Source organism: Eretmochelys imbricata, chromosome 17 (genome assembly GCF_965152235.1).
Source record: "Eretmochelys imbricata isolate rEreImb1 chromosome 17, rEreImb1.hap1, whole genome shotgun sequence".
NCBI lineage: Eukaryota > Metazoa > Chordata > Testudines > Cheloniidae > Eretmochelys > Eretmochelys imbricata.
In genome coordinates, this window is record NC_135588.1 from 4,301,416 (window position 1) to 4,328,479 (window position 27,064).

Sequence of the window (27,064 nt, forward strand, 5' to 3'; positions counted from 1 at the left end):
ACAGTCTGTGGCTGGAACCAGCCAACCACAGTAGATTTTGGTGCTGTGTCTCATGCAAAGAGTTTGTTGTTAAACTAGAACATGGCTCCTGAATGCTGCAGCTTAGGGGTTTATCCCACGTAGCCCCTTGTTAGAAGCATTTAAACCAGGCCTTCCAGTGCTGGAGAGTCCAGGTTTTCTGCTGGAGCGGGTCACCGGACACTACTGTGGCGCGCACGCACACCCGCTTCTGGAATCCAGACAGGGGACCACGCATCTCGAAGAACCTCCAGTTACAGTAAGTCACCTCCTCCTAGAGCCCCTGCTGGGCTCTTCCAACCAACCGTGTATTTTGGAGCTGCGGCCTCTCCCGGACTGGTTAGTTCATCCATTAGCTCTTTTCCTTACGCTGCCCAAGCAGTAACAGTATTCGCTGGCTCTGGTGTTTCCCAGAAGCCAGTGGAATCTGAGCTATAAGGTGCGAATATGTATAGTAGAGACGTACACAGACACCCTGTTGTGTATCAACGCTGTGCATGTTCCAAACAGCTGAGGAATGGAAGACAACCGCTAACCAGGAAACAATGCCATGTGCGGCTACCGCCTGTTCCATCCAGGTAGGTCCCCGTGCCTTACCAACACTAAGTCCTACGGTACCTCCAGGCAGTAGGTTAGTTGTTGGCCTTGTTTCACAGAGGGAGAAGCAGTTTACTGGGAGGGGAGTGACTTGCCCAACATCTGTAGTGAGTTGGTGCCCTCATCCCAGCAGGCTTTCCCAGTCTGTGGGGGGAGAGAGTTGAACATTTGTGTGTTGGGTGGTTCACGAAATGGTGATGTCTGGAGTGAGGCCTTACACGCAAACGCACACCTGGAGAGAAGGGATTACTTTGAAGTTGTTAGTGGCTGCGTCCTCACCCTCTTGAAGGAGGCACTATTGTCCCCACTTTACAGACAAGAGAGAGAGAGGGAAAGAAAGAAGTAGAGTAGCACTAGGCCAGCTGCCTGGACTCGCGGGCCCCTGCTTAATTTGCCAGACCACGCTGCCTTTCATAACAAATCAGTCGCTGAAAGCTGGACTGAGAGTCCCTGTAGGCATTTCCTCAGTCATGTAGCTCTGTCGGTGATCATTTCCTTTAACAAACTGACATGCGTCCGTGGGGAGGGGCGAGTTGGGGAGCCATGTGGTGGTCTGTGCGTGTTGAATAGCTGGGGGCGTGCAAGCTGCTGCTTTCCCCTTCAGCCCATTTGTCACTTATGGCAGGATTGTAGCCTCCCCTTTTATCCATGGTACAACAACCTGCTAAGGAAGGAGCTTGGAAAACCAGCCGGCTGTGTGTGAGTGAGGAGTCGTATCAATCTAGACTGCACAGACAGTGCTTCAGGGCCTGAGTTGTATGTAGTGATCATGAACAAGGCAATGAATAACTCAAAAAGCAGCAGCATTGGCTGCTGAGTTGGAGACAAACACTGCAGATAATTAAGCAGGAGGAGGATTGGATGGCTCAGGATTGGTTGTTGGTGGCACCGATCTGGGTTCTGATGAAGGTGCTAATGTCCATTTTGCTAGGTGCTGTACAAATACCACATCGAGCCTTTCACGTGTGACTCCAAGCCAGGGGGAGGAACTGAAGCCTGTTCCGCTGCAGGCTGCTCAACAATGAGATGAGTCAGTCCAGGTCACAGAGGCCAGGCTGCACGCTGGGCAGCAGAAAGGTCCAGGAGCCTGGTCCCAAGCTGCTGGGTGTGACCAAACAGTCCTGCGCACTAGAATGCTCCACTGGTCCCTCAGGCTGGTCTGTCCACGTGGCAATCAAAATGTGGGGTGGGGAGGTCTGCCCCCAGTTGGTGCTTCAAGAGGATTTCTGACTCTACAGCTGCTAATCAGGCACCTTTCTCTAGTGCTCACAGCCCTGAATCACTCAAAATACATGATTGTAAGTGGAATCTGCAGCAAAATACCTTAAAATTCACTGGGGGAAAGGGGGGTGGTGAGTGAGAAATTCTCCAGTCCTGAAGTTTTGACCAAAGCTGCATGCACAGAAGTGGCTGAGAATGGGCTTGCCTGAGCAGGGTAATTGCTTCCAGATCCCACTGCCACCTAGTGCATGTTCTGTTTACGTAGCGTGGGTTTCTGGTGCTTTAGGGAGAGAATGGTGTCTATGCAGTTTGAATGAGAATCAAAATAAGGTGCTTAAATGGGATATTGTTGGTTCATGCAGCACTGGCAGATTCTAGACATTAGGTTGGGAGCAAAAACCCCTTCTGGCCGACGCCGCTCAGGCTCCCAGAGCGGGACTGTAAGTGTAATGCTGAGTCCATGAAATAAAATCACTTAATACTATGTATGTTCAAGCGACTGTAGCAGCTACTCAACTAGGGCTAAAGTGAAGTGTAAATGTTTGTGTCAACCTGGCTCTTCCCCTGGCCAGGGCTGGCGTCCTGTTCGGAAGAACGAGCTGTTCTCCTGCTGATGCACTTTCAGCCTTGATAATAGCAATACCTTTGAATGCGGCTGTGCTAAATGCTCCCTTCTAACAAAGGAAAGGTTGGATCGGTCACTCTAGGATGTGCCCAAAGGAACAACCACATTCTTTCTCCATGTATTTATCAAGCATCCAGTTCCCAGGATGGCTCTGTGCTATTACTGAATACAAGAGCCAAAGGAAATGGTGGCCCACTGCTAAATCATTGTATGATCATGACAGCCTCTGAAAATTAGGTTTTTTAATATGGGATAAGATAGAAAGGGATCTCTTAGCAGCAGCTGGAATTGTAGCAGGAGAGCTAGCACTGGGGTTGTCTACTAAACAAACCATTTAAAAAAGTTGGAGCAATTGTGTAGGGCACCAAGGGGCATAGTTCCCACAGGGCTTCCTGCACTCACTCCTGCTGCTGCTCCTCTGTGCCAGGACGTGATGGAGCCCGGAGAGCCTAGTTCCACTGACATGTAATCACCCAGGGTCAGGCTTACTGCACGCTGTCCTGCCACCATACAACCTCCTGCTCCCAGATTGAAGGGGGTGGCCAGGAGCTACTGAGCTTTTCCAGAATCTATTTGGATTTCTCCTTCTGCACACCCCAGAGCCTGTCTACGGGCTGGGGAAGACCCAAGGCATTTCCTATAGAATGGGACTCATTCCGCAGTTCTTTCCCTCCTCACCACCTCTTTCTTCTCCTCCTTCACAGTTTAAATCTGTGCTCTCATAGGGGCACCCAGGAACAACTGCTCCCCACACAGGCTGCATTCATGACAAATACTGCCACCGTCTGGCAGAAGGCTTAACCTCTGCTTTAAATTAGAACATGATGTCCATAGCTAAAGCTGAGGATTAAACTCTAGCCAAGAATGTTTGATGGCAGAATTGGAAAACTGACAGTCTTTGCAGGGACAGCACACCACCCTAATTGTGCCACAGAGTGCCACCCAGAGAAGCCTGTATCACATACAAGTACCCCCACTGTGTTTGCTGTTCTAAGGGCTAACATCCTGCTGGTTTGTCCCTGGCTTCTTGCTAGGGTTGGTGTTTACTGAGCCAGTGTTGATGTTACTGAGGAACTCCATTAACTGGAATAACTTCCTGTCCTCCTGCACCAGCAGCTGTGTTCACCTCCCACTTCCTTTGCCAAATCTGGATGGGGCACAAAGGTCACAGTAGGAATTTTGCAGCTGCAAGGGTAACAAGATTTCCCACAGACCAACAGTGTACGTGACAGACTTGATCTATAGAGTTTTGTGGGTATGTTTCACCTTTTCAAATGTCAGGACTCTGCACCCCTCCCATGTGCTACTTCTCTTGCCTTCCTGTTAGCCTATCCTGCTGACAGCAAGGAGAGGAAGGGAGCTTTTGAACTGATTTAAGCTATTTCCATGAACACAAACAGCTGTCTGTGCTTTATCACATTTTTCACCATGTTTCTTTCTAGATAAACAGGGCCCAAGATTATGGGAAAGGGGGAAAAATACCATCGCCTGTTGCCCTCCACGACAGCACCTGCAGTGGGACCTCCACCACTGCAGTAGTTTTAAGGGATACAATGGAAAGTTTCCTGGATTGTCCTGGAAGGGACCTGGCCCAAAACAGCACTGCAGGAAGAAACAAAAGCCATTACACCGGAACTGTTTAAATAACTCATGAGGCTGCCTGAACAAACAGGCCTGGGGAGAGAACTACATTCCAAAGAGCAGCTACTGCAATTCACACAGCCGGGGGCCCCCTGCCGTAACTGATTAGCCACTTCATGTCCTCAGTGAGAGGGTTACAGAGCTCTTGTGACACTACATTCCAACGGATTTTACTGCCAGCTGCTGAGACTTCAATGCAGAGGTTTGTCCCCTACTGAAAAAACAGAAGCCAGGGGTGTTTTTTCTTCTGTGAGAACCATATATCGAGCCCTTGTACAATACAATTTACACTTCATCCCCGCTGCACTAGCTCTTTTACCTTCCCCCATGGCCCTGGAAAGCCACATGAAGCTCTGTTTAGGGTAAGAATCTCTGCTGCATTAAGGGCAAGCCAGCTGTGCAGCGTGACCAGCATCCTCTGCCTTACAGTGAATATGAGAACCTCTGTGGCAGAGTAGACTGAGCAGGGCCCTGGTAAGAGACTCCCACCTGCCCTTTTCTTCAGGGTGGGGGATTCACCCACCCCAAGGAAAGAGTCCCCTTAGGATAACTGTCTGTAAATGACACACATGATGCACAACCTCTCCTTTGCGCTTCCTAGTCCCAGTATTGTGAGTAGTGCAACCTACTTGTGCTATAGAGCTAGCTTGGTGCACAAGGGTCAGAATCAAGGAAGGGAGGGTGTGTTGTTGCTCAACAGATGGCACCAAACCCACCCTCATTTCAAAGGCGGGTGAGCAGGCATGGATTTGAGGACTTAAGCTTGCTTGGTAGGGACTTTCACTGAATCGCTGAAGGGCTGTGTTAGCAATCACTAAGTCTGACAGCTACCTCTAAGAATGGCTCTCTGCTAATCCCCTTCTGACATTCCTAAGGAACCAGTCAGGGCAGCAGCAGGTGCAAAGGCCTGCTCTCTCCGAGGCCTACACCTTGATGATGGCAGCTGCAGATAAGTGTGGCCCTTGGAGTCCCAAAGTTTGGGCACCCTGCTCAAAACTTCATGTGTTCCACCAATGCTAAGGGGCATCAAGTACAGATGGTGGGCATGCTGTGGAGTGGCTGGATGTTGAACATGGGCATGGACCTCTTGGGGGCAGGTCTGTTTTAACAGCTGTGCAAGTATAAACTGAATAGCTGTTGCAAAACCTGTAATTTTATTGATTCCTCTGCAAGCTGCCTGCATGGGAACATAAAGAAGAAGAGGCTCTTTCTGTGCTGAATGGTCTCCTGCACAGTTTAGCCCAAGGCAGGCAACGTCTGTCTTTTGCTTTCTTGCTTCTTCCTCAACTGCAATTGTCTCTTCCCCTCAAACAACAGGATGCTCGCAGCCATGGCTGAGTTCAAACTGTCCACACCTGGGACAACAGGAATAATCAGTCTCTTTCCCCCCGTGCTCTCTGCTAGCCGAAGTGCTTCTGTGCTCAAACCATGGGTCTCCCCACCTATCACCACTGCTGCTGCTGGAGCCCGTGTCCAGTTCTCGTGGTAACACTGAGTGTCAAGTTCTGGGAACCAGGCCTCATCTGTTCCCTCCTCCTTGCTCTCTGAATCAAAAGCCAAGTCCTCTCTGCCTATCTGAGCCTTCAAGTTGTAAGGTCTGGAAACCCAGCCATAGCTGCTGACCTTTCCCGACACATCCTCCATCTTGTCCTGTGTTCTTGGGTTGCGGCTATCGGCCACGTGGACCTGCGTGCCTGTGGGAAGATAGTGGGAAATGGATTCCCACTCCAGATTGGCAATGATGGGCAGGCGGAAGTGAGCCCCCATGCCTGCACGAAGCACTTTGGGCTCCCAAGGATCCACGCAGCCTGTAATAGAAAACAGTGAAGGTGCAAGATCTCCATAAGCAGATGCATTCAGCACTCAATGCTAGTGAGAAAGCACATCAAAGGAGAATGCTTAAAAGCTTCCTGGAGCAAGCCATCATCTGAAACAGCCAGGAGGCTGTTGGGCCTATGGTACCCTAGCACCACACAAATTGGAAAGCTAACCTCTCTTCAGCTCCCTCAGTATGCAGAGTTATTGATGGGATGCTGCCTTTGTTCTAGGCCCCTAGACTTACTAGGTATCACAGGAGTATCCACAGAAGGTCCAACACACTGTGAGCTGTTGTGTGTTTCCATCCATATCAAGTGAAATCTCATCACTTTTCCAAATGGTTGATCTTTCATTAAACTCTCCCAACCCCACAGCTGAAGTCATCACAGACTCCTGCTCTCCAGAAGAAGAGGCCTACCTTTGGTGAGCAGCACTTTGCTGCAGCCTGCTCCAGCTGCAGATCTCAGTATAGTCCCCAGGTTTCCTGGATCGCGGAGATTGTCACAGATAAGGGACAGGGGCAACAAATTCTGTAGATGGACAGCTGGGTAAGTCATCTTGGCATGGTCAGGTCTGGAAAAGATTCCTGAGGAAACAAAGGGAGAGGCCCATTGGCAAATGAGACTCAATGGCTTTTCTGACATAGCACTGCCCCTGGGATGCATCTGTTTTAATCACTTCTGATCTAACTGATACTTTTGTGGTGGAACTGGAAGTACTGAAGATAGGGTGAGGAGCAGTACTGCTGGAGTCTGCATAAGACTGTTTTCCTAGTAAAGAAAAGAATGAAAGCATCATTTAAAAAAAAAAAAAACTACCCCTCATGGGCATCATCAGCTCAGAGATCATAGGTGCCATTTTTCCACACGCCACAGCAGAATACCTGTATCACCAGGCACCATCAGGGATGTCAGTTAGACAGAGGCCTCAGAGTCACCACGAGTGCCAATCATCTTCCAAGCTTTGAGGAGGTCTATTGAAATGTAGTCCCCTCCTCAAGCGGAGGGGCAAGTGACAAGACCGTCTATCACGTCAGTTTGAGTGGAAGCAGAGGAATCCTTCTTCTAGCCAATTCCACTTGACACCATGTCACTGGCAGAGTAACAGGAATGGGCTAGTGACGAGACAGTCAAGTCATATTTGTCGCTACATTTATTTTAATAACTGCTAAGTGCAGCTACCCGTTGTTTACTATTTCTAAAGCAAACTTACCTATCAGCCCTTGAGGAGCTATGAGGTCAGACCAGTTCTTAATGTCTTCAAACTTCACCTTAACTAGAGTGGTTTTCTTCAGCTTTTCCTCAGGCAGTTCCTTTAGGTGCCCCACAGTACTGAAGAAGAGAGTCTGGGGCACTGCTCCAGCGTCCAGGGCATCCTTGATAAGTCTCTGACCCTCCAGCAGAATCTTCCCATGCTGATCGCGAAACTTCTTTGACTTGGCAATAGTCACCACTTTTCTATAGAGAAGATGACCCGTTAAAACTGCTGGGATGTTAGTAACATCTCTGGTCAGCTTTGAAGTTTGCCACTTGCAGGTGGAGGATGTTACTCAAAACTTTCCTGGACTCAATATTATTCCTTCTGTCCAATGATTGTCCGCATACATATTTAAGAGTGGCTGCAGCTACAACTGCTATTGTATAGGATCCCTTATGCTCACCCTTATTAATCTCTACAGCAGGATCAGTCTAAGGCAATGGTTCTCAACCAGAAGGGGATGCAGGAGCCAAACTTTCTAGGGGGCCTTGGCTGCACAGCAAGCCTTCTTAGGGCCTTGCATAGATCTGCTTTCCAGTACTGAACAAGCCCAGATCTCTCAAGGACTGACAGCAGAAGCACTAATACAGGTAACGAGTGTTTTTATAGTACCATTTGACTTGTGTTTTGATGTAAGTAAGTTGCTTGGTATCTCCTGAACAAACTCAATAGCAACAGTAGGTGGCAGCGTCCTCGCTCTTCTAAAGGGGGAGGGACCACTGCCAATATTAAAAAAAAAAAAAAGTGGGATATCATTAAAAAAGGGTTGAGAACTCTAAGGGATTTATGAACCGACACTGACCACAGAGTAGCTTGTTAGCAAATTATTTGCAAGTGCTTTTGCTGAAATATTAATAGTTATGTGGAAAAATGCAAAAGCAAGAAGGCTCATACACTGGCAGGCAAACACCAGAATCAGAAACTTGGTGCCTCTCCCATGAGCTGACAAAAGAATTTCACAATGCAGCATATTAAGGCTTTGTTCAGCTCTTGCCATATATAACTTTAGATTTCCTTCATTTTATTGGTTTAAAAAGTTTGCTCCCTAACAGCTGAGGTTTTGAACATTGTTCCCTCTCCTGTTAGGATTTGCTCTGATGTTGTGAATTTCACCACTAGCCTCAGTTTCTCTTTCCATTATTTCATGTAGCATGTTTATTACAGCAGTGCCCAAGGGCCACGCCCCATTGTGCTAGGAGCTGCAAAAACAGCCAAGTAAACAGTCCCTGCCCCAAAGAGCTTCCAGTCTAAACAGACAAGACAGACACTAGGTAGAAAAAAGGATTTAACATGAGCAGAGGGAACAATGTGAAGGCAGCAAACATCCTGCTCATTCCAGGCTTATTTTTTTAAGCTAAAGTAAAGAAAACTGAAGGGAAGCAGAGTGAGGGGAACAAGGCAGAGGAAAAGGGACAGGTGTAGAGTGAAGCTAAGCTGAACTTGTGCCTTGCTTTCCTTTCAGGGTTCATGCATGCACTCAAACATGGAGCTTGCATGCTCCACAGTTGGTAGCAACCCAATTTAAATCATTACTTGAAGCCAAATGTAAAAACCTCACTCATGTGCACTAATCACTTGGAGACTTTTTGTGATTTAGCAGATAAGTAAACTATTAGCCTTGAGGATGTAAGTCTGACTATTGCATTGACCATCTGAAAGGAACTCTGATTTCTACAATGAGATTTTGCACAATACTTACATTACAATAGGTACAACTGCAAAAGAGAGTCGGGCTAGCGGCTGCAGATCATCAGTGCCAATTACATCATGCCTACGCTGCTGCTGTAATGCCCAATGCGTTAACCACCACTAAAGCAGCCCCGACCTACACCCCTTGCCAGCAGGTAGCTTTTGGCCGGGCCCAAGCTGGAAGCAGCCCGGGTGGGGGGGGCAAGGGGCCGGCTGTGCCACGCGTCTGTCAGTAGCGGAGGGAGCCAAGGGAAACGGGGGGGGGGTCCCCATACGTTGTTTGGCGTGGCTGCTGCCATGGTAACGTGTCTGGGGGCGGGGGAGGGGAAGCGAGCGGCTCTCGCACAGAGCGGATCCTGCGGGGCTGGGGAGCGCCGCAGGGCCTTACCCCAGCCTCCTGTCTCCGGGCTCCGCCTTCTCGTAGCGCAGCTCCTGCCCGGCCGGGCTCTTCTCCGGGGCCGGCCGGGCTCCCTTCGGCTCCGCGGGCTCCCGCCCGGCCGGGGCGGCTGCTCTCTGCTCTTCGCGGGGGGGCAGCACGCGGACCGGGCTCCGCCGCAGCGCCCGCACCCAGCGCCGCCCCGCAGCCGCAGCCGCCCCGGCTCCTCCCGGCTCAGCCCGGAGCAAGGCAGCGGCAGGACCCAAAGTGAGGCCCCTGAGCGCCGCCATCTTGCCCTAACCCCCAGCGGCCCCGGCCCGCCGGATATCCGGCTGCGCACGTGACCCTCCGCGGCTCCCTCACTCGGCCGCGGCTGGGAGGTTTGCGTCATCGCCACGCGCCGGAAGTAGGGGCCGAAGTCGGAAATGGGAGTCCGCCGCGCGCTGCATTTCGTGTTCAAAGTGGGGAACCGCGGCCAGAGCGTCCGCTTCTACCGCGAGCTGCTGGGCATGAGGGTGAGTGAGCGGGCGGGGGGGCCCTCAGCTAGCTGCGTCCGGCCCGCCGCTGCCCCCCACCCGCTGCCCCGTTCTGTGGCCGGGGGGGCGCGGCGCGGGGAGCGCTGCGCGGCTCCGTGGGTCGCCAGGGCCAGCGTTAGGTTTGCTGGGACCCGGGGCTGAAGCCGAGCTCCGCGCCCCCCTCCCCCCGGGCCAGCGGGGCTCGGGCTCCGCCCCCCGGGTCATGGAGTGACCCCGTTGTCCGGGGGCGGGGGGGTCGCGGTGCCGTGAAGTTTGAGAGCCCGGCTCCACAGCGGGCGGCCGCCCCGTGCGAGCGTGTCCGCGCTGCAGTTCAACACCCGCGCCTGGCCTGTGCCCGCTGACTCCCCTCAGGTTGTCGGGCTGCTCAGTGGTGAGGAAGACGCTGGAGCTCAAGCTCTGGGACGCTCTCGCTCTGTGGGGTCCCAGAGCCCGGGCTCAGCCTGCGTCTGAACGTGTACGCTGCTACTCTTAGCCCCGCAAACCCGGGTTTTTTGTCACGAGGCGGATGTGCCCTAAGCGTTCTGTTGGGGTGTGCTTAGGTCTGTTTCCCGTTAAGGACTAAGTAGGCTTTATTTGTTGCATGTGTTCGATCTGCCAGATTCTAAGACATGAAGAATTTGAGGAAGGATGCAAAGCTACTTGTAATGGGTATGTACCGTTATTTCTCTTTGTAATCTTTAGCTAAACTAAAACATCTGCAGATGCTGACTAACCAAATGGGCTTACTTATAGACCCTTGAGCATGCTTCCTAAGCATTGCTCATTTCATTTGAAGGAAGTAAGAATGTATCTTCTTGCGTCAGTGGTGCTTACATTGGAACATAAGCGTTGCCATGGCAGATCAACAGTCTACGTAGTCATGGAGGCCCAGATCTTCAAAGGCAGTTAGATGCCTAAATACCTTTGATCTGAGCCACTGGTTCCTGAATGGAAATTATATTTCATGCTTCTGGGATTTTATTTTATTGTGTTTGTAAATTATATTAGGAAGCCTAGTGCCTTGGGTAGGCATCTTATTATCTTAAGTCAAAATAAATCCGTTAAAATAAAATATCCTGCTACCGCCAGTGGCCTTTCATTTCTTTTCAGAAAGAAAGAGCTTAGAATATATTGTCTAACTTTACAATTTGCCTATATGAGGATGAGGAAATAGCTTTTTGACTCCACCTGGTGAGCTGCTTATGCTCTGAAACATGAACCTTGAGGGCACTTAATTTTATCCTAGCTCTTGCACTATAGTTGCAGTTCCTATGCTTGGATTATGGATCAAATTATGGATCAAATCATATGAAAACTACTGTTAATCATTCTTTTGGATGGCTGTGCAGTTGTGCCTTCCTAGTTACACATTAACATAGCTTAGCAGGGAAGGTAAAGGGGGTGACTTGATTATCGTGCATAAGTACCTACATGGGAATCAAGTATTTGATAACAGAGGGCTCTTCAGTCTAGCAGACAAAGGTATAACATGATCCAGTGGCTGGAAGTTGAAGCTAAACAAATTCAGACTTGAAATGAGGCATACATTTTTAACAGTAGAGTAATTAACCACTGGATCAATTTACCAAGGGTTGTGGTGGATCCTCCACAAGAGGAATCAAGTTTGGATGTTTTGCTAGAAGCTGTGGTCTACAAATCATTTTGGGGAAGTTCCCTGGCCTGTGTTTTACAGAAGATCAGACTAGATGATCACAATGGCCCTTTCTGGCCTTGGAATCAATTAAATTAAGAACTTACTGGAAAGTTACTGTTTTCTATCACACTTTGTGGGAATCCCTTAGTCATAGTGCCGGCTCCTCCTGTTAGCCGGAACTCATATTAAAAAAATGACTTCTATATGGTGAATAATTAACCAGTGGAACTTGCTGGTGCAAGATATTATCAAAGCAAATAGTTTAGTAAATTTCAAAACAAAATTAGACTATTTGTAGGAGAGCTGCATCTGCTGTTACGTAAGAAACTAGATAGGAGAGGATAAAACTATAAGGATCCTTTCATGGTTGAGGACATGAAGTCGGCACCGACTGGCATGCTCTTTCAGTGATATAGTATTGTATAAAAGTTTGTATGGTATGGGTTTCTGCACTTTCCCCTGAAGCATCTGCACTGATTGGTGTCAGGGGTAGGATATTGGATTAGCTGGACCACTGGTAATGCAGTTCCTGTCCGGAGGCACTTCTTACTTGTGTGGGGGGTTTGTTTGTTTGTGTCTGATACTGACTACAAATAAATGTGATGGTTGTCCTAGCCCTTATGATGGAAAGTGGAGCAAAACAATGGTGGGCTATGGGCCCGAAGATGATCACTTTGTTGCAGAGTTGACCTACAATTATGGAGTTGGAGAGTATCGACTCGGCAGTGACTTTCTGGTAAATATCACTTGCTGTCCTAACGTTCTTTTGTTCTTGTTGTGAGCTTTTTGGCTCGGAGTCCATTCAGACTGTCTTGGATGCGCTTTCCTGATACTGTTTGATTCCCTATCCATTTTTGTTCCCTGAGGGGAGTCTTGCAGGTGCTGTTTGCATGTCTTTTGTGCATGGAAGAGGAAGTGGGGAGAGGTGCTTTGTGCTCATGCTGCAGTTGGGCAGGGAGGTGCAGTTGTATTTGTTCTAGGGAGCCCCTCACTCCCCACCTCACTGACAGCAAAATTTGGAGCTTTCTGATAGATCATTCTGGAGAACTGCAGCATCCCTTTTATTTCCCTGGACTTCCAGCCAAGGAGGAACTCACTTTCTCTCCTTCCCCCCGGAGTCAGAGATGGATGGATGTTCATGGAAGCTACTCTTCTCTAAGGTGGCAGAACTCTGGATTTGAATTGGCCACTGCCTCTGCAAAACCCAGTTGGTCAGTGCTGTTCTGGTGAGCTCTGCAAAAACCGGTAGAGCCAGGATCTGGCCTATTAAACTCCATCTCTCTGCTTCATATTTCCCTGTTGTGTAAGAGGTGTTACAGACAGAGTTGTTTTTGTAGAGGCAAGATAACCAGCCTCTCAGAGGCTGTTTAGACCCTTGTTCAGGATAGCTCCAACTCTTACTACAGACCACTTGTGTAATTATTGCCCCCTCTCTCCGCTTTCTCTTGGAGGAAGATAATTGAAAAGCTGGGGGCAAGGAACCAGTATCTGGGCTGTTGAGGTTTCCTTGACACCAGTAGGTGTTTTACCCCGGGGTATAGAGCAGAGACTACATAGATGATTGCTCTGTTCCTGGCAATGGATGAAGATTAGGATTCTGTGCTGATACTTGGAGATCTATCAGCTGACCAAAAAGATGGTGTTGGTGCATCTTTGCACAGGTGTATCGGTGCATGTTTGTGCTTTGTATCCTTGCTAGGGCATGACTCTTATGTCCAGCCAGGCAGTGAGCAATGCCAGGAAGATGGGATGGCCACTCAAAGAAGTTGCAAAGGGTATATTTGAAACTGAAGCCCCAGGAGGATACAAGTTCTACCTGGAAGACAAAGAACAACCACAGCAAGGTAACGCGCACACACCCTTTTCTCTTGTCATCAGAGACTGAGAGCTGGAACATCAGAAGAGGTTGCAAATCTGGCTTGTCCAAGATTTATGGGAAAGTGTGCCTGCCTCATGTTGTTGCTATTGGTTTCCCATTATCATGAGCACAAAAACCTAGAGTTTAAAACTACAACATACACACCACTAATAGGAAACTATTACAATCTTGCAGATCCCGTGCTAAAAGTAACTTTGGCAGTCTCGAACCTGCAGAAGTCTGTTAGCTACTGGTCTGATCTGCTGGGAATGAAAATTTATGAGACGAATGAGGAAAAGCAAAGGGCTTTGCTAGGCTATGCAGATAACCAGGTTAGTCATTTAGAGAAGTGACCATTCTTTGAAAATAGTATGTTGTGGGATTGGTTCATTTCATAATGACCGAACCTTAAATAAATAAATCAATCTTACTGAGAACAGCTGTTTCTCTAAACTTCTAAATGTTTGCTTTTTCAGTGTGTCTGCCATCCTGCCTCCCTGCTAAGCACATACTGTAAAAAGGTGGAATTGTCAAATTTGTTAGTAGTTTTGCTCTTAACTTTTAATCTAAAAGACTTAAAGTATAGGCATAATAATGCCCATGCTTCATTTCATATGTAGGACCTTTCTTTAAAGCAAGCAAATAGCCATATAAAAATGAGAACCCCAGCTGCAACTGCTCAGGAAAGAGGCATAAAGGTTAAGATACCGTGAAATACGGTAATTTTGAGTGAAAAGGGAAATCGGGGCCCTAGCTGCTCTTTCTACAGAGAGGTTAACATGAACATGAGATTATCCATTCAGTAATTTGCAGTCAGACTAAATTTATCAAATACTCAGGGTGAATCATTCTGCTTTTGTTTTTTGTATCTGCGTACAGCCTCTGTTTCAAATAAGGTGACAGAGGTCACTACTACCTTAATGCACTGGGAAATAAGCATATGTGGCTTTGACATGATTAGCTTATTATGTAACGCTGATTGGCATGCATGCAAAAATGCAGTAAAAATTGTATGAATTCTTTTTTTGTCTTCAGATTAGTTTCCCTGCAAGCTAGACTCTTTCAATCCCTCTCTTTCAGTGTAAATTGGAGCTGCAGGGCATTGGCGGAGCAGTGAATCATGCCACAGCTTTTGGGCGGATTGCCTTCTCTTGCCCAAAGGAAGAGGTAACTGATTTCCTTCTTCCTCTGGCCCTTTCCCATATTGCCAGGGCTGGCCATGTGGAGGGTGACTCATGGTAATACCAATAGCCACTTGAAGGTCTCACGTCACTATGTGAACAAGACGATAACATCAAATGAAAGTTGTGTTTAACTTTCTCTTGGTGAGAATGTGATGGAGATGTGAGTACTGGGTACAGTAAATGATCACAGCCTGATATGACACAACTGACCTTCAGCTCACTCTTTGTTTTTAAGTTGCCAAACATTGAAGCACTGATGAAGAAGGAGAAGCAGAAGATTTTAACGCCCCTAGTTAGCTTGGACACCCCTGGAAAAGCAACAGTGCAAGTGGTTATCCTGGCTGATCCCGTGAGTGATGTTTGAAATAGAGACAGAATAAACTTTAATTCAGTCTCCCCCTCAGGCAATTTCACTTTCTCTCCTGTTAAATCTGGTTTAGGACAACCATGAAATCTGCTTTGTAGGAGATGAGGCATTTAGAGAGCTTTCCAAGATGGATCCCAATGGCAACAAGCTGTTAGATGATGTAAGTAATATATTCTCTGTATTGTTTGTTGGTGGAGAGGTTGGAGCATCAGGATAGAAATGCATAGACTACCTGTATGTTTTAAAATCCCAACACGGTCCAGTGCCTTTCCAGTCCTTCAAAGGCAGCTACACTGAGTTCTAAAGGGGTCTTTCAGATGAGTGCTTCGTGCAGTTCTTCAGATGCTAAAAATCCCAAATAGCTTTGGGGGTTTGCCTCTGTATCCTGGAAAGAATTTTCCTTCCCTGTTCTTGTGGTGGCCACTTGGGTGTTGCTCCTCACTTCAGAGGGGGCTGCGGAATGGACGATGCTAGAAGTGCAAAGTATCAGTTACAAATCAACCTAAGTAACAGTGGAAAGTGGCTTGTTGGTTGTAACTACAATCAGCTCAGTGCAGTAGAACAGCTTCACAAGATAATGGGCTGCTGCTACAGAAATGACAAGCGGTTTCAGGAAAAGTGTGAAAAGAAAAGGGATGTTTCAGAGCAGGAGACACTGATCCTGTCATGCCTGTGTCTTACCAAATCACTTTGTCGGATACATTTATCTGGTGCAGCAGTGACAGTCGCTCACCGTACCTTTTTTAACTTGCTTCTGAAACTAACATGTATTGTTGCAGGGAGTGTCTGTTGCTTTTGTTGTACTGAAGTCCGGAGGTGATTCCCAAAGAGCATTGTTTTTCATTTACAGTGTGGTAGAATTGTTTGCTTTAGGTAATCACAGATTAATTTAAGAGTTGGTCGTTATTGGTGAATAAGTCAGTCATCCAGTTGACTGACTGACTGCAGTCATCCAGTTGACTGACTGACTGCAGTCATCCAGTTGACTGACTGACTGCAGTCATCCAGTTGACTGACTGACTGACTGCAGTTATCCAGTTGACTGACTGACGCTAACCCAAGCAGAATCCTGGACGTGTTTGCTTCTGTAAATGCCTGTTTTAATAACTTTATCATTATACAAATTGTTCACTTCTATTTGTACAGGCGATGGCAGCAGACAAAAGTGACGAGTGGTTTGCTAAGCACAAAATGCAGAAGACTTCTGCTTAGTTGAAGAGAATTGTCTCATAAACGATGCCTTTAGCTGCTAAACACCTGTAAAATGTATCCGGTTTTGCAGTCATGTTGTCCCCATTCAGTGAGAGAGTGTGCAATGCCCTTGCAAAAGTCTATGGAAGAAAAGTGGGAAAGTTTTGTTGTGCTGTGATGTACAGATTGAGCACTTGATTTCATAACATGGGGGTCATGGACTTGTAATAGGACACCCTCTCAAGCTTTTCTCTTTCCTGTTGGATTGAGAGAGACCAGAGTTTAGCCTAGACATTACCTGCATCTTTTCGGTATTTTAGGTAGCATATATCTATTGCAGGATGTGTACTGAGCTATCTTTCTGCAGGGATTTCGGAGTGAAGAATAACTCCATTTCAAATTCACCCTGCTGAATAAGACCAGAATGAATTTACTGCATGTGCTAAAACAGAACGCTGGCAAGGGGGAGGATCAGAACACTAACTAATTAGATTAAACTATGGTATTTTATTCTAATTAGCAGTTCTCTTCCAAATAATTCATGCTGCTAAACCTAAACGAATAAAAATTCATGGTTCAGAGCTGGTGGAAAAAGGTTCTTTGGAAGTGTTGAAATACTTGCTTTCAAAGCAAAGTATAGGTTAAAGAATAAAGTATAGGTTAAAGAATAAAGTAAATGTTATATTGATGGTTGGTTCCATTCATGGAAAATGTATTGGACAACTCCAGAACTTATTGCCATGAAGTGAAAGGGACAACATTAATGGTGGTATAATAACAAATAGACTAGTTGTGTATGTTACAGAGCATTTTGTACAGTCAGTGGCTTTAGCAATGCTCAGTCTGCTGCACATGGAAAAGAAAAAGCCTTTGGTTAGCTACTGTTTGTTGTGAACAGTGCAAGTATTGTGCTTTTATGACATAGATTAAATCTGGAACTGAGAGCTTGTCTACATGGGAAAATTGATTAGCATAATTATAATAATAAATATCTAGCTCTTAGTGGAATAGCTGTCCTGCTGTAGCTATGCAGGTCAGTTTCCCCATCTAAACCGTAAGGCTGACATCTAGGTTTTGATTCTGAGAAAAACCTCCCTGAAGCCAAATGTAGGTGGATAGCTCAGTTGCTATTAGCTGGCATATGATTAAAATGTTTGAGCATAGCTTATCTTTTTTTCCAGATAAACATTAAACAAATAAATCACTGCAGTACTAATGAGAGCACCGTGATGAGCATAGTATAAATGCCTGAATCAACAGAAGGTAAAATACATAATCCAAGCTTCTTAGCTTTCAAACCATCACGACACAAAGGTGCGACATAGACCTTAAAATACTGGGCAAAATCAATGGGTGGAATTAGACTTTTTTTTAGACACATTAACCAGTATGTTTCCTGGGTCAGAATTTCTAAAGACTGATGCAGGAACTGATTTGGGAAGAACCAATACAGAGTTTAAAACGTGTGACTTCATTGGTACAGCTGAGAAATATGCTCATTACCTCTTCAAAAGCTGTGTTTTGTCTCTGTACTGCCAGTGTAACTCTTCTTCCATTTCCCCACTCAGCATAAAATCCTGGCTCTGTCTCAAACCATCCTTTCAGGCCAGAGGAAATGAGGTTATTTTGGAGAATGTGAAAAGCTGAGGATTCCCTGATAGGCCTTATTGGACTAGGTCTGTCCTATGGCTTCCATGCACCTTAAGCTGCATTATATCTATCTGCTAACTGCAGTGCATCAAACACTTGACATTCCAAACTAGAGCCAGTCAGACTTTATTATTTGGGAGAGGGGAAGAGTAAAGTGACAAATGGATAGCTGTCTTGAAATTAGCTTTAAGTGTGTTAATTTAACAACTTGTCGTCTTCTGGGTTGAACTGACTTGAATGCCTGCTGTTGCTGATGGAACTGTAGAATCAGCACGTTCTGAATAAATATCTACAATATACTTGTTGCATATGCTTACTGGTTTTTAATAATTCTCTGGGAAAAGTTCAATTAGCCTCTTGTGTTACAAAAACAAGTGAGCAAAAATCAACTAGCAAGCAAATGTCACCCACTTACTTTCATCCAATTTCTTAACATAATAAACACCAAAATATTTGAAATTAGACTTTGATTTAAGCAGAAAGGGGCCACTTAACATTCAGCTTCTCGGTATTTTTTTGTTTCTGAAAGATTGGGCTAAACTTTTTTCAGTTCAACTAGGTAGCAATTGTAAAACTAAAACAAAACAACCAACTTTAATGAGAGACTTGAAAGAAAAAGTAGCTCAATGTTGGAGTAATAGTGGGCCCGTTACTATCCTTTCCCCCTCAATTTTTAATAGTGGTAGTGTTAAGTTTGTTACCGGTCTTTCACTTTGACCCCTGATATCTTAAGAATTTATTTTAATAGTGTCCTTTTTCTTTGTAATTGATACTACACGTGAGACTAGGCATTCAGTATGGGGAGGGAGCTTTGAATTTAGGTGTGGTTTAGATTACATTGTATGCACACTCTGACTTTAATGTATCCAGAGCTAAGGCTAACGATTATATTGGAGTACATGGGAGCTTATGTCTGTGCAAATTATACTGGAGAACAAGGAAACACTTGAACAAAAATGATATTTGTTGAAGTAAATGTTTCCGCTTGCCTCAGCTGCCAGGTGCAGATTGCCATTTCATTTGCAGGTAATAGTTACTGTTTAACATAATCTGCTATGTACATGGGTAACAGGCCTGGAAGAGGGAAGCTGTAGAGAGGAGTGTGTTAAATTTCTTTTGCTGTGGTTTCTTATTTCAACCTGCTTTCATGAATGCACACATCAAAAGAGTTAATCCGAGGCTCTAATTATTTCGGTCCTCTACTGTAAGACAAAACTTATTAACCTTTTCTCTTGCAGTGTGCAGTACTATCAGAACCCTAAAAGTCACTGCATCATCCTGTCTAGGTCTATGATCTACACGGGAGAAAGGACTGCTTGGAATATCTTTCAGTTAAAACATCTGTATTTATATTGTGATGTGAAAATGCACCAAACCCCTTGGGCCTCACACTCTGCCTAATACTACAGATTTGTCTAATGCTCATATTGAAATAGACTGTGAACATACAGTAGGTGTTGGGAATAATATGCTCGAACTTATCTCTGGAGGGTTGGATCTCAGCTGTTGTTCACTGAGACATTCTCAAAGCCCAGTTTGAAACTGTTTAGTTCTGAGCATGTGCTGGATATTGTCTTAACCTACTATTACATCTGTTCACTTTTAAAGGGATAGTGTCAAAGACCCTTTTCAGTAAGGGTGCAGCTGACTATGGAAAGCTATCAAATACAGTCAAAACAATAGCAATATTTTCCATCAAGTTCCTCAATGTACAGTAAGCTTAAGTATCACTTCTAACTCAGGTAAGTGCAACGTTTCCAGATAGTAATGTCACTTTCAAATGGAGGGTGTTGTTTAAGCCAATACGCTTTTGTAGTTTATCAATTAAGTCTGAATTATTGGTAACAGTTTCATAGACTTCCTCAGCAATGGCTGGCCTATTCTTAAACTGAAATGGACTTCCACAGTTGTGTGAACTTTCAGATAGCAGCTTGCTGTAACTGTCTCTGCAAAGTGAATGCTCCGGGTGTCTCAGCCCCCTCCTTCTCTTGCTGAGCCCCCCTTCTGTGGTGCCTCTAGGGTGAGTCACAGCCTGGGTCCTGCATGTGATGACATCACAATGCTGGGGAGTACCTGAAACAATCAATGGGGAGGAGAATTCCCTGACTATCTCAGCCAGGCAGTGCTGCCAGATGCCTGAAAAGCTCTGCCTGGATTGAAGTGCCTCAAATACCATACAACTAAAACATAACATGATGTGAAGATGCATTAACCACACACAAAGCTTCAGACTCTGTGCATGACACTGTAATGATCTGGCTCTAATTTTTGTATTTGAAATGGGATCTGAATGTACTCCCAGTGTCAGGAGTAGCATGCTCGCTCTTATTCTCAAATGGTTGGATCTCAATCTGTCAGTTCACACAGCCCAGTATGAAATTATATACATCAGTGTGATGGTGTCTGGTGCCCACAAACAAGGGCCCGAGGCTCCTAAGTGCTGTACAAACACACAACAAAGAGGTGGGTTCATTTTAATAATGTGTTGGATGCTGTAACAATCTCAGGCTAAGCTCTGGGTTTATCTTTGTATCATTTACCTTTTAAAAGACACAGTTGGCAGGACAGCCAGGAAAGTGAAATGGAGACTTTCTTATTATTAAACTCAAACCAGGTGGCTGCTGTTTGAACTTGGACTTTGACTACAATGAAATGTGACTGCCACTGACTGCAGTTCAATTTTAAAATCCAGCTTTTCATGACTGATAAATTTAACGGGTGTGATCATCCGTGCCAATGACAAAGTTCCTTCTGTACACTCTTCTATATATTGTCCTAGAGCCTGCTCCTTAATGTAGTTGGAGGCCTGATCCTCAAAGGTCTTTAAGTGCCTAACTCCCCTTGAAATCAATGGGAATTAGGTGCCTAAATACCTTTTGTGGATTTGGGCCTAAACACATTCCAGTCATGCACAAAGTCACTGATGTTTGTCATGTGTCTCTTCTTTCCTCATCTCAACAGGGGCAGAAGTGCATGCAGTGAAGTGGGGTTTGGGTGTCTGTTTTTTTTCAATTATATATTAAATACATGCCACTTTACTATAGGTTTCTTACAGAGGGCAAGGTCAAAGAAATACACCTTGCACTTGGGGCAGAAGATGGTGAGGTTTGGTGTGGTTCTTTAGTTGGTGGAAGAGTTCATTCCCCAGCCTGGGCTGGTCTATAAGACCGTTCTGTCTTCTGTAGTAGATGAGTTTAAGCTCGTTGGAAAAAGTTCCATTGAATCAGAAGAGCAGTGTGGCCAACCGCTGTCTACATCCCAACCTGCTGCTATAAAGTAAAGTGAAAATGGAATTCTACCCATTACAGCAGCAGCCGTGGTGCTGCATGTGTGAAAGGCACATGGAAGGTTTTGTAAATAACACACTTGGAAGTAATCCTGTGTTTTGTTTAGAGGGGCAAGTACCTGAAAAGGGCAACTGGGATGGTGAGGAATTCATCTGTTTCTTGGTCCTTGGCATCATCATTCTAATGTCATCACAATCTTTGCCATAGCAATTAACTTATAGTGGGGAGTGAGAGCTGCTGACTTAATGAGCCCCCATCATACAGTTTTTATTTGCATATATCTAGTAACAACGTCCCACCCTGGCACCAGTGAGAGAGATGGAATGGTTTCTAAATCAAAGGTTTGCCATGGGGTTGTATCGTTTTAGCTTGCTAAACTGATATGCTTCGTTAGGAACTGAGCTTCAGCACAGAATCTGAAGCGTTAAAAGGAAATTAAAGTGGAGAGGGAGAGATTGTCTAGATTAACCCTGGCCTGTTCTGGATTAATGATTGCACAACATTTGACCTTGTAAAGGCTGCCTGTGGTGTGTCTTCTCCACACCCCAGGATTACATATTGGCAATGTGGTTTCTTATTTAATTGTCTGGTTTCCACAGGCCCATTTTAGTACGGGAGAAACTATACAAAGTGCTGTCCAATGCACAAAGTCAAACAGCCCATCACGTTCCTTTATGTACAGTAAGCTTGAGCAGCACTTGTAACTCTGATAAGTGCAACACTGATAGACAGTAATGTGTTTTTCAAAGGGAGGGTGTTCCTTTAAGCAAATACACTGGCTTGTGAAGTAAGCCTCTTAAGTATTGGTAAGAGTTTACCAGAAATCATAAACAATGATTGAACGATCCTTATCCTAAAATGAACTTCCGCACTCGTATAGACTTTCAAAGGCCATGCACAACTTTTTCAGTCATATACACTCCATGGCTGCTGATTACAGTTGTATTGGCTTGGCAGCTACTCTACATTGATCTAAGGGGTGAGAGGAAACTCCCTAACAGGGATGTTGCGTCAAAAGCCTGCTAATGCCACATGGCTGCCTGATATCTGTGAACACTTAATTTTTAGCTACGTGCTTTTTTTTTCAGTTCTTCGGCTTTTGCAATGTAATTCTTCATGGCATCAGCCTTGCTCATCCCTTTGTGTCCATTCCAGGCCTCCCATTTGGCTTTGCCTATTACATCAGTTGGAGCAGGGCAGGGGATGTTGATGTCCCCAATGGTGGCTTGTTTGTAGAGACTGTAAATCTCCAGTCTTTCTTGGTCTGAGATCGGCACCTTCATTTCCCGGACCATAGCAGCAGCTTTCTCAAATTCCTCCTGAGACATGGTGAGAGCTCAGTGTCAGGACTGCTCCTTTCTTCCGCTGTAGAGGGCTTGCCAAGATCCTCAAGGGTTGACCCAGGCCACGACAACTGGAATGAAGGAGAGTTGCAACAGCAGAGTAAGATTTTTAAATGCCCCAATGAAAGACCGTGCAACTGACTGTAGCAGGAGCAATACAATCTTCAAATGGCCTTAAAATTAATCCCAGATTGGGGGATTTAGCAGATTTTACAGATTTTTACAGTCAATTCTTCTTGGACCGAGCATTACTTTCCCTTTTGGAGACAGGCTCTTGGGGTCTGTTTCTCTCTACGTATAGCAGTTAGTCTCTCTACTGTGATGAACATGGTATAAAAATATAGACCGTTTATAAATATAGCTGGTTTGTAAAATGTGTGGCCATCTATTCATCAGAAATCTGCTAAACATATGGACAGGTTTAGTCTGCCTTTGTAACCAATGTGGAAGAAGGTCAAAGGAAGGCAATTATTCAAAGAAAACAAATTTAGCTAGGAATTTGGTCTTAACTCTATCTGTGTCAGTCTGGATTTCAGTGGGGTTGCTCTGGCTTTCTGCCAAGAGGAATTTAACCCTATGTGCCTATATATTGGCAGTTTGCCTAGGGAAGAAGTGTTGCCAACTGTTCTACTATTTGGTGTTTTTTCTTAAAGCCCCAGCTGCTGGAGTCAGGTGAGTATCCCAGTCTCAGCTTTCATTTAAGAAGGGGGTAGAAAAATGTAAATTTCTATCCCTGATCATTGTGGAGAAAAACTTGAAGATGTGACTCAAACATTTAAAAATCCAGAAGGAAAATAAAAAGAACCCAACTATTTATTATTTTTAAAGTTAATTTTTATGGGGCCTGACATGATTTTGGAAGCCTTGAGTTTAGCAATACTGGAAAACAACCACAAACAAACACAACCCCACCATATCCCCATGCTGAATTTTTGTGCCCCGAATGAGACAGTCACGTAAACAGTGGAAGTTTTTGTCCTATACTAAAATAGATATTTATAAAGTGCCCTGTCATAGTACCTAGCTAAGCAATGCAAATATGACCATTGGTTATAGAGAAGTACTTTAATCAATTGCTGGCTGCTAATAGGTTTAAGTTAAGTTCCTTAAGAGGCCTGGGCCCTCTGTTTCAAAGCTAGGATCACCTAAATAAGAGTGGCCCAGTTTGCTCAGCATCTCCTAAAACCAGGCTGGTTTGACTGAGATGCCTCAACTTAGGCACAAAAGGTTTGAACACTCCGGCTTTAGTGGGGTGGTTCTCCCAGCCCCCTTTCATTCCATTTAAAACTGATGCTCTAAACACACACCCCGCCCCCCAGTCTCGGGCATCCAGGATTCTTTGAGTCGCAGAAGCTGAGAGCTCCCAGCCCCACATGCTGAGGGAATCTGAAGTGTCCTGGGGAAGCGAATCTCCCTCTCCAGGACTCAGCCGGGGTAAGTCAAGATGGGGAGCAGGGAGCTGAGAGTTTTAGGAGGGGAAGATTTTCAGTGTCTCGGTGCGTGATCTGGGGGGGCCTTACCAGCGGAGGGGCTGACGGGGATCCCCAACCAGTGTCTCCCCCAGGAATTGAAATGGGGGGGGGTGTTCAAATTTACAGGGGGGGAGTCAGGGCCGCTGAGGGGTGAGACTGTGAGGGTTAAGGTGGCTCTATGGCACCATAGTAAAAACTGAAAAATGTTTCATGACCATTTAATTAGATTTAACTCATGTTTTAAAATCATCACAAATATTAAAGTTGGCTACTCAAGCCTTCTATGAAGCACTATGTCTACATCCTTCTTGGTTTCTTGTTATAATTTTGCACAACTCTGTTAATGAACTTCTTGAATGCAATGCGTTCATCTCTGGTGGCTTCTTGTGTGTCCGGTATTTCCATTCCTTCAACTGATATGCTCATTAGTTCATTTACATGATCAGGCAGAAGGTGACTTCTTTCAGAACACAAAATTCTATTCACTCGAGGCAAAAGAATGCTCGACTGTAGCTGTTGTGACTGGGAGTAGCAAGAGATGAATTCCTACTTCTTTCATCCCAGGAAACATGGCACAAAGATTGGGTCAAGCCACTAGTGATGATAAAGAAGATGAAGTCAAATCTTCATTCATTTGTCGTACGATATTCCACTGTGTGTTCAAATTCTCTATTCTGTCCTGAGCACACGGCAGCCCCATTGCTGGTGGTGCCTCACTCCACTCAACTGTCGGTGTTTTATAGGACAGGGATCTGTAAAAGCTACGTAGAGGTTGAGTAGAATCTATAAGTCGCTGTTGTAGATTTTTAAGAATCAAGTCCGTGTACTTTTTCAGTTGTCTTAACAAACACTTCTTGTCCTCTTCACTTAAGGATTCAATATAAATGCCTTCATTACTCAACTTCTGGACTGAAGTCTTTGTTCTTCCAGTAGTTTTTCAGTGGATAGCTCGCTGATTGATCCAAATGTAGCTTCTATTGCTGGACAAAGATCTACTACTGTTGTAGCAGATGCCTGGGTGGCCATTGTTTAATGACCCAAGTGGTTTTAACAGTAGACTTACAAAGGAGAGAATGGCAGTAGTCTTCTCTGAATGTAGTAGCAAAAGTAATCCACCAGTCTCACTACTTAGATCCATCCCATCTTGGTAGATACTTTCCAAAGCCAGTAATAGTATCTGGAGTAATTTTAAGACAACATCCAAGGATCGCTCATGAGAAAGCCAGAGAGTTTTCCCAGGTTGGACTAATTTGAACTTCAGTCCCAGTGTATCGTCTATATTTTCCAAGATATTCAGTCTTTTTGGACTCTTGCTGAAAAAAGAATATAATGAAAATATTAAATTTATAGCTTTTTAAATGTCTTTTGAAGAGTCTGCAGCTCCTACTAGCACTAGTTGGAGTAGATGGCCTCTGCAGTGTGTACAGGAGAGATTAGGGTTATGCTTTTCTCTGAGCAAAGCTTGTGCTCCACCACGTCTTCCAGAGAAGTTTGCAGCTCTCTCAAATGCACAAGCAGCCATCTGTTTGGGGTCCAATTGACAAGCATTTAACTCTTCTAAGATGTGGGTTGTCACAGATGCAGCTGATGTGTCTTCTATAACTTGAACATCTAGAAATGCATCTACTGGCCTATCACTGACATCAAGATAACGTACACAGTGACTTAATACTTGATGCCCATTTGCATCGGTGTATTCATCAGCTATGTATGCAAATTTTTTTTGTGGTGAGAGTTCTTCATTCTTTGAACTGTTGAGTCTTTTCACTGTTGCACCACATGCTTCTAGCCAGTCAGTTGAGTTTCCTGCAGAAAGACAGTGAGCATTTGCTGTTCTTGTTCAGAATCAGTGTTCAGCTTCAGGATGAACAAGTGACCATGCACTTAACATTGGCCTCCAGTTTGTAGTGTGCGGTATCTCTTGCTTAAATAGACAGTATGATGTCGCAGCCATGTTTGTTCGCATGAACTGTGTTGTGTCTCCAGCATTCTTAACAGCCTCATTAACACTCACTGGTGTTGTCCTTCGTCAGTGGAGACTCAGAGTTCAGAGGTGCTTTCACATGAGTTCACCTCCCAGGTGGGGGGCAAGAAGGCACCTTGCTCATTCCTCCAGCTGCTCACTGTTCGCTCTGGCCACTGTTATTCGTTGAGCCACCGTTCACTCCATCGCTCTGTTGCCAAAGGCCCTGCGCCATCACCTTCTGCTGCCACCTGCCACTGTGACCTCTGCGAGTTGCTCTCTTGAGGTTCCACCCAGCTCTCTGTGATTTCAGCTGAGCTCTCGGGGGAGGGGGGGAACTTCGCTGCTAGTGCAGACTGGGCCATCTCTTCCACAGAAACACTGTCCCCCAGCAGGTCTAAGCACTTTGACCTGATTTGAGCTGCAGTGGTCACTTAACAAAACAAAAGACTAGCTCTGGAGCCTAATCAGCTGTCTTTAAACAGGTTTCAGAGTAGCAGCCCTGTTAGTCTGTATCTGCAAAAAGAACAGGAGTACGTGTGGCACCTTAGAGACTAACCAATTTATTTGAGCATAAGCTTTCGTGGGCTATAGCCTACTTCACGAAAGCTTATGCTCAAATAAATGTTAGTCTCTAAGGTGCCCCATGTACTCCTGTTCTTTTTGTCTTTAAACAGGGGAGAGGGGGCAGGTCAAACAGTACTTGTGACTCAGGGAGACTATCAAGCAAAACCCCTGTCCCCACCCTCTCTTTTGATGCCCTCAATCAGCAGAGGCTAAGGACAGTTCTACTGCCCTTTACTCCTGCAATAAGACCAACAACATTTCATTACCCCCCTTCCCCTCCCATTCAAGTGATTTATAACCCAACCCTAGCCAAAATCTATCACTTAGGCAATGCAGCTCTGTTTGCTGGATACCTAAGTAGATTAGGTGTGAATGTAAATACAGTCTGGTCCTGAAGCTCATCAGGAGCTGCCAGGGAGAACTGCTTTAGACTTTGCTTACAAATTTGAAATTATTAGGTAGCCCAATGTCACCGAAATGAATGCACTGACATGGTCACAAAAAAACAACAGCTGTAGACGGAAGCTAGTCCATGTCCCTGCTTTTCAAATCTATTATACTTTTTCAGATACACGTATTTTATCATACACTGTGCGTGCTTTTAAAGCGTGTATTAATGTTTCAGTTTCAAGTCACGCTTCCAAACAGTCACTGAACAGGCCCCACTGCATGTAACTAGTTCACAGAACCGGGGTTGGGGGGGAAATCCCCGTCCCCAACCCAGGAGCCGGGCGAGAAGGGGCGGGATCTTACCGGCGGGGCAATGATCTG

At 45.5% G+C, this 27,064-nt stretch overlaps 3 protein-coding genes across 3 annotated transcripts; 1 reads left to right on the forward strand and 2 right to left on the reverse strand.

Moving 5' to 3' along the window:
- Positions 1-5,233: 5,233 nt before the first annotated feature.
- MRM3 (mitochondrial rRNA methyltransferase 3) lies at positions 5,234-9,565 on the reverse strand. The gene is made up of 4 exons (XM_077836796.1): positions 9,255-9,565; positions 7,133-7,377; positions 6,339-6,506; positions 5,234-5,910 (listed from the first exon to the last, which is right to left on the reverse strand). Exons 1-4 carry the CDS (start codon positions 9,530-9,532, stop codon positions 5,339-5,341), a joined length of 1,263 nt encoding a protein of 420 aa, XP_077692922.1. The 5' UTR covers positions 9,533-9,565; the 3' UTR covers positions 5,234-5,338.
- A 57-nt stretch (positions 9,566-9,622) lies between these two features.
- On the forward strand, positions 9,623-17,960 carry GLOD4 (glyoxalase domain containing 4). Its single transcript, XM_077836361.1, has 9 exons — positions 9,623-9,757; positions 10,377-10,426; positions 12,027-12,147; positions 13,111-13,255; positions 13,465-13,601; positions 14,350-14,436; positions 14,689-14,802; positions 14,894-14,980; positions 15,967-17,960. The coding sequence occupies exons 1-9, from the start codon at positions 9,668-9,670 to the stop codon at positions 16,030-16,032; spliced, it is 897 nt and encodes a 298-aa protein (XP_077692487.1). The 5' UTR covers positions 9,623-9,667; the 3' UTR covers positions 16,033-17,960.
- Positions 17,961-22,012: 4,052 nt separating this feature from the next.
- LOC144276552 (diazepam-binding inhibitor-like 5) lies at positions 22,013-27,063 on the reverse strand. The gene is made up of 2 exons (XM_077836718.1): positions 27,047-27,063; positions 22,013-22,362 (listed from the first exon to the last, which is right to left on the reverse strand). Exon 2 carries the CDS (start codon positions 22,274-22,276, stop codon positions 22,013-22,015), a length of 264 nt encoding a protein of 87 aa, XP_077692844.1. The 5' UTR covers positions 22,277-22,362; positions 27,047-27,063.
- Position 27,064: the final 1 nt, after the last annotated feature.

Bases quoted from the DNA above. Each gene is read 5' to 3' on its own strand.
- LOC144276552 (XM_077836718.1), bottom strand. From the start codon at position 22,276: ATGTCTCAGGAGGAATTTGAGAAAGCTGCTGCTATGGTCCGGGAAATG.
- MRM3 (XM_077836796.1), bottom strand. From the start codon at position 9,532: ATGGCGGCGCTCAGGGGCCTCACTTTGGGTCCTGCCGCTGCCTTGCTC. The intron at 6,507-7,132 runs GTAAGTTTGCTT...TTGTTTCCTCAG, and splicing joins AGCTCCTCAAGGGCTGATAG to GAATCTTTTCCAGACCTGAC. The intron at 5,911-6,338 runs GTAGGCCTCTTC...TTTCTATTACAG, and splicing joins CAAAGTGCTGCTCACCAAAG to GCTGCGTGGATCCTTGGGAG.
- GLOD4 (XM_077836361.1), top strand. From the start codon at position 9,668: ATGGGAGTCCGCCGCGCGCTGCATTTCGTGTTCAAAGTGGGGAACCGC. The intron at 9,758-10,376 runs GTGAGTGAGCGG...TCGATCTGCCAG, and splicing joins GCGAGCTGCTGGGCATGAGG to ATTCTAAGACATGAAGAATT. The intron at 13,602-14,349 runs GTTAGTCATTTA...CCTCTCTTTCAG, and splicing joins TAGGCTATGCAGATAACCAG to TGTAAATTGGAGCTGCAGGG.